Below are 6,792 nucleotides of genomic sequence, written 5' to 3'. Positions count from 1 at the left end.
AAATAAAAATCTGATACAGTCATAAACGATTTCGTTCGACATTTCTTTTTCTTTTTTTTTCTTTTTTTTTTTTGACCATGTACCCCACACAGGCAGTGACAGAAGTGTATTTAAAAAGGTGCTTACGACTTAAAATGATTGTCTGATGAACACAAAGTAAAACAGGATTGCATCTTGTCTGCATGGCGGCTGCTTCGCCGTCATCATCATCACCATCATCATCAGCAGCAGCACTTGGACTTAAAACGGAGATGAGGACAAAAAAAAAAAAAAAAAAAAAAAAAGAGCGACGAAGACACCAAGACGATCTGTTTTTATTCCCTCTGATCGATGTTTCCTGATGGAGAATCTTGCATTCAGGTTATTCTCCCTGATTACAAAATGAAAAATAAAAAGACATCATGCAAGTAGTCTAGTGGTGGTGGTGGTGTGGGGGTATGAAGAGGAGGGGGAGGCGTGGGTCCTTTGAAAGCGCTTCTTAATAAAAAACAAAACAAAAACAAAACAAAACAAAAAAAAAACGACGTGCTTTTATCTCTTTTTATTTTAATATTTATATCAATCGGTCCTTTTTCATCCGCGATATTTCATAAGTCTTTTTTTTCTCTTCCTCTCAGGTCCATTTTCCCTGTAAATATTTCTCTTTTTGTTTGTTTTTGCGCGTGTGTGTGTTTTTTTCTCCTCTCTCTTATCATACATCGCACTCCGAGTCGCTGGATGTGACGGACAGGATGGACGTCCCAGTATCAACTCGCTCTGTCATACTGGAAACGCTGGTGGTCGGACTGGCCGCGGTCGAAGGCGACTCCGCCGAGCTGTGAGGGGTGAGGCCGGCCTCCGACAGGGACCTCATACCGCTCGGTCCTATTGCTTGGTGTTGGAGCCTGGAGAAGAAAAGAAGCAGGAGGGGAGGAGGGGGAGAGAAAAGGAAGGGAAAAAATGAGAGAAATGGCAATTAGACCTGAGAATGTCCCCCTTCCCCTCCTCCTGCAAAATAGGGGTTCAAACTCGCCTTTCTTTCCCCCTGCCGGCCCCAGCCATGCATGCATGCTTTTATCAAATAGCCAGCTTTCAGGGGACAAAACACAGCACTATTTAGACTCCCAAATGTTGGAAGAAATGCAGCGAGTTTTTGTTTTGTTTTCTCTTTCTACATCACAGGCGTGATCAACGCGCAAGTCAGCAATCTGGGGTTTAAATCACGCGTAGCATACTATCGCTTCGAGGGAAAGAAAAACAAGCTTTTATCCAACTTCGTGTCTTTATAAATCAGTTTGATGGCACTCTTTAGAACAACATTCTGATTTTGTCCCTATTCTGGTGCGTCAGCGGTTTCCTCCACGTTTACTAGTTTTACTCAGTTTGATTTATCTCGTGAAGCTTCACGATTCTGCAGTTTCATAACAAGATTATTATTATGTGTTCAGGAAAATATAGGGCTTCGGTCCAAACGCAACAAAAAAAATATAATGTGGTGAGGCTTTGACACAGATGTATTTTAGTCTGATGGAAGTGGAAGTGTGAGTGACGTTGGGATCCAGGTTATTCCAATCGCCCTAAATGTTTATCTCCAATCCACTCATGATAATAACTCCATCACGGCGGGATCAAATCAGGCTGGAAATATATCTCTTCATTTAGCAAAAAAAAAAAAAAAAGATTAGAATAGTGTTCATATGGCTTAGTACTCTCTGAGGTATTTTCTAATCAATTATGGCATTTCAATGGAATGATACCACACTTAATGTTATGAATACAGCCTATGTCTTCAAATGCCTTAATACGCATGCTCAATTTTAGTCGAGTAATATCAATAATATCTCTGTTATCCTTTGGGATAATCTTTTATTTTCAGCGATGCTAAATAACATGTGACGTTAAAAGGACCAATGCACCATTGTGTATAAATGTTGCTAGTACACGCCGTGTAGCTAAAATAGATCATCACATAGCTTTGGTAGCAAACACAAACATATTTCAAATTAATTAGAAAACACACATTTCTTATGTATTTAAAGGTGTCTATACTAGACCTATTCAACGTTTGGCTGAATAAATATTAAGACTTATTACGACGTTTATTTTATACCTTTTGCTTTTACTGATTAAAAATAACTGATGTTTACATAGTGTCATCTAAATTATGGTTATAATTAATATATCATGTTTATAATTATTGCACTCTGTCATGATATTGAATACTTTTACTATAAAGACAAATTAAACAAGCGGTTTCTATTAAATAAAACACGATGCAATAATCGCCCCTTCGGTTTAACAGCATTTAGGATTATATAATCATTGTTTTGTATTATTCTGAGTCATTTAAAAACAACATTTTTAGTTTAGGTTTGACATTAATAGTGTATTTACACAGCTGATAATTCCATACTCTGATCAAAAATACATGCAAAGTGCATATCTGCCGGAAAATGCGTTGGAAGCTCTTCTAAGTTAAAACAAAAGCATAATGTATTTTTTGGGGGATATATGGACAGTTTGCGATATTAATAACAGCATAAATCGTGTTTTCGGTGTTCGTCCTGATTTCCCTTCATAACAAACATGTCGCCGCAGCCTGCTCCCTCCCCCTGCACACACGCTCTTCTTCTCCCTTCCTCTCTGCACTGCCCGTAAACACAACACACGTTTCATAAAAGCCTCCTGTCTTCAAATAAATATATATATTTTATATTTTTTATGCATTTTAGTCGAACTTGTTTTTACATTGTTGTGTTTTTACAGCAAAAGAGAGAAAAATGACCAACCTGTTTTTAGCCGCCGCGGCTCTGTCTCGTTGCCTCCGGTTTTTAAACCAGTTTCCGACCTGTGTAGGAGTGAGTCCAGTGGCTTGAGCCAGTTCCCTTTTCTTGCTGGGGTTCGGATACGGGTCCTGAAGGTACCACTCCCTCAGCAGGCTCCGTGTCCTCTCTTTGAAACAGTGCGTCTTCTGCTCGCCGTCCCAGATGGTCCGCGGCAGCGGAAACTTCTTCCGCACCCGGTACTTATCGACCGGTCCGAGGGGACGACCGCGGAGCTTCTCAGCCTCCTGGTAGTGCGCTTCCAGCCACATGGCCTGCAGTTTGCCGTGCGAGTCCTTGGTGAACTTGTGGTTCTCCAGGATGTGGTACAGGTCTCTGAAATTCCCCGTGTGGAACGCCACCACGGCCCGGGCGCGCAGGATGGACTCGTGCTTGTTGATCGCCTCGCACGCTCCCGGAGCCACGGGCAGCGACCAGAGGAAACGGCCCAGCCGCTCGATGTCCCCGGTCTCCTCCAGCGTCTCGCAGACGCTCGCCACCTGCTCCGGGGAGAAGTTGAGTGTCGGTAGCTGAAACATGGACAAGTCTTCTGGAGACCTGGTGGTGGGAGCGCTGTTCGCCAGGAGCACAGGGCGATCAGCGAAGTTTGGCAGGAAGAAATGGGAGGGATAAAGCTCTAAAGGAGATCTGAAAACCATGGAAATGACCTGAGAGGGGGGAAAATTATCGAGAAAAAGGAGAAACCGAAAAAATACGGCCAGTAAAAAAGACTGAATGATTCAATGGCTATCGCCTAATGACACCAGCCTCATAATATCTCCCCCCTAAATCCGCCGTTGAGTGTAGCATTGAAACATTTTGTTTCCCTTTTCTATTGGTCTTCTTGGTGTCGTTGTAGCGTTGTCATGGCAGCCCTGCCAATCACTGTCAAGCGTGCCAATCATTAGCCAGTACGTAGCGCGAGGCTTTCACCACTTGTGCAGCACGCACGGGGGGTTATCAGAGTCTCCGATCTCCACAGCAACCCTCCCACCGCACCGCGCGCATCAGGCACAAGCCAATGCTCGCCTATCTGCTGAATGGAATGAGCAATTAGAGGGTGGAATATTATTGCGATCTTAACGAGGCTCGTTAAAGCTAAAGAAGATATGTAGACTGGAGATGCTTAGCCGAGGAGGGAGGGAGGGAGGCAGAGGGAGCTTTAAAAGGGGTGACAAATGGACAACCAATGACTGCAACTCCGGAATACACGTTTTGAATAGAAGCGAGTCCATTTGCACATTATTTTCGTACAGTTTTTTTTCCCGTAGCTACTTTTTTTTTTTTTAAATATATTTTTTTATCATTCATTTTGGAGCGAGGGAAAGGAAGGCGTTAAGTTCCTCTACGTCGTTCCTTTACATTTATGTTATTGTTTTCTATTTTGTTTTTAATTTTTCTCCTTTCTCTCCAAAAGATCAAATTATGACAATATTCTTTAATCGTTTGCCCTGGACCTGTCGATGATCTTAAAGACACTGCACGACCGCAGTTTTCTGACATGTCGTGAGCACGACCTTAAAGCGGACTCGCTGATGTGTGTGGTCACTGTGTGTTTGACGGGCTGCTGGTCCGGGTGCAGGCTGCAGTCTGACGCCGCTCCCCCTCACGCTGTCCCCGGCCTTGCCTCCGGGACGCCGGGCGCAGCCTGGCCCCCTGCCCGCCGCCTCCTCTCCAACCAACACAATTTATTGTTCCAAATGAATGTCGATGCGAGGCGTTGTGTTGATTAAACAATGATCACGGCGCTTCAGTTCGAAAACTCATTTGCCAGACCCCTTAAATGCCACCGTTTTATCACGGGTTTTTTTTTTTTTTTTTTTTTTTTAATAGTAAAGCCCTCTAATTAATACCATTAGTATTGGAACTACAATCAAATGGCAACATGAAAGCTTCTTGTGGGGCATAAAAGCAGTTTTCATGTATTTGATCTAGTGGTAAGGACATGATCAATGTCCACATCCAGTCACAGGGTTCGGCTTACAGCAGTAGCCACGACGGTGTGATTTTCATGTTTATGGTTAAAACCGCTTCATATTTAGACAGGGCTTATAGGGTGTTAAAATAGTGTGAGTTCACTCCAACACGAACAGTGCTCACATTGTGAAAGGGCCGTGTACGAGGCGTAGCATCTAGACTCCGCTTAATCCGCCCTCAATAAAGCTGACATAATGATCCTAAGCCGCCTTTCTACAAAATCATTCAGGAATTCAAAACTTTTTCCTTCCCTCTCTCAGATTTGCACATTCTCCGGGGGCTGGCCAGATAGACCACCGACTTCAAGCCTGGAGGGACAGTGAGTAGACCAAGCCCGACATGCATGCGCAGTCAGGGCTCTACCTGTTTATGTTCACCGTTTCACCTTAACATGACATACTTTTTTTTTAACAACCGCGGGTGTGAGCGAGCAGTTACGCACGTTTACGCACTTTTACGCACGGCGGGTGTTTTGGGGTATACCTTTAACTCCTGCACCTAGGCGGGTGCACGCGCGTTGTGCAAACGTCCGTGGGTGTATGTGATACGGACCAGGGGTTGTGATGATCCTGTCGGAGGGGTCAGGCGTTTGGTTTGTGCGTGCGCGTGCGCGAGCGCGCGGGATGGGTGTAGGGTGGTGGACCAGACCTGTGCAGTTGTACGAACCTCGGGAGAACTAATTCCTAGTGGCACTTGAATTGGTCCCGATGGAAAGCTCCGTGGACTGGAAGCAAAGGCTGGTATTTTCATGCTGGTGTTAAAACTAACCTCCTAGCCTATACCCCCCCCCCCCCCCCCCCCCTTGCTCTCTCTCTCTCTCTCTCTCTCTCTCTCTCTCTCTCTCTCTCTCTCTCTCTCTCTCTCTCTCTCTCTCTCTCTCTCTTCCTCACACATGCACGCATGACCCCAAAATTTAGGTTGAGAGTGGCAGGCTTAAGCAGCACTACTCCGAATATGCAAAGCCACACCTGACCGGGTTCCTGGTGCACCAACTTAAGTGATCACCATTCAAGCCAAGGCTGGAGGTATTACCCAGATTATGTTTTGGAGCAGCCTTGTTTGGGAGAAGCCCTCGCAGGCAATTCGGAAATCACTCCTAGAAAAGACGAGAGGTGAAATGTAAAACCTGAATGGGGATTGGAGAGGGGGGGGGGGAAGCCAGTGCTAATTCACATTCTTTTACATGGCTTTTGTTTACGCCACGCATGTAATTAACACCCCCCCACCCTCCCCAAACAAGTTTATTCACCTGCCGTAATTGTGTGTTTATCCGAGGGCTCGCTGAATGTTCCGAGCAGCGGGGGCTGAGAGCTCTGAAAGCACATCGAGCATTTAGCGTCTTCTCCGTTTACTTACAGCCGAAACCTCCAGACGCGACAACACAAACAGCATTTCCCCCTCCAAAAACACCGATGACGCGTCGGTCAAGCAGACAGACGTAAATCTCCATGTCAGACTTTGTTTGCAAAACTTTTATTGGAATAAAGTTACTTCTTTGCTGTTTAAGAAACACCACAGTGTGGCTTCAACAGTTACTGTTGCGCGCGGGGGATGCGAGTTGCCTTGCTGGTTAATTGCCAATTAGCTATTGTCATTATCAGCCTGTTCCCAATAAGGGGAGCAAATAAACAATGCTGATGTTACGTCATGTGCGTGTGAGGGAGAGAGAAGGGGGACCGGATGAGAGAAAGAAAGGAAAAGGTGTTGACTGTAAAAGGTAAGAGGGAAAGAGAAAGAAGGCACGGGAGAAAAGGGGTCTTGTTTTCTTTTTTGCTCCCTCTTTGACCCCGGTTTGGCAGAGGCTGGCCAGAACAGGCAGCACACCCCCTCCCTGGCAAACACGGGACAGACTCATGTGCCTGCTGCTCCATCCCTGGATTCATCTCAACAATACACAGGGCGACACTTTACAGCAACCACGGGTACGTACCGAATAAATCACCTTGTTCATTTTCATTATTCCTTTGACTTGACTTCAAACTTTGTGGTTTTTAATGCGACAACACGTGCATTC

At 45.1% G+C, this 6,792-nt stretch overlaps 1 protein-coding gene and 1 long non-coding RNA gene across 2 annotated transcripts in view; one reads left to right on the top strand and one right to left on the bottom strand.

Annotated features, from left to right (window-relative positions):
- Window positions 1-665: 665 nt before the first annotated feature.
- six3a (SIX homeobox 3a) lies at window positions 666-4,473 on the bottom strand. Its single transcript, XM_084020605.1, has 2 exons — window positions 2,769-4,473; window positions 666-884 (listed from the first exon to the last, which is right to left on the bottom strand). The coding sequence occupies exons 1-2, from the start codon at window positions 3,458-3,460 to the stop codon at window positions 692-694; spliced, it is 885 nt and encodes a 294-aa protein (XP_083876731.1). The 5' UTR covers window positions 3,461-4,473; the 3' UTR covers window positions 666-691.
- Window positions 4,474-4,626: 153 nt separating this feature from the next.
- Window positions 4,627-6,792, top strand: part of LOC311020526 — a 12,081-nt gene continuing 9,915 nt past the window's right edge. Inside the window, exons 1-2 of the long non-coding RNA XR_014597909.1 lie at window positions 4,627-5,097; window positions 6,578-6,700. This is a non-coding gene — a long non-coding RNA (uncharacterized lncRNA). The remainder of the gene's footprint in view (window positions 5,098-6,577; window positions 6,701-6,792) is intronic.

The sequence above is a fragment of the Eutrigla gurnardus genome, assembly GCF_963514095.1.
Source record: "Eutrigla gurnardus genome assembly, chromosome: 11".
Lineage (NCBI taxonomy): Eukaryota > Metazoa > Chordata > Actinopteri > Perciformes > Triglidae > Eutrigla > Eutrigla gurnardus.
This window is presented reverse-complemented; position numbering and strand designations above follow the sequence as displayed.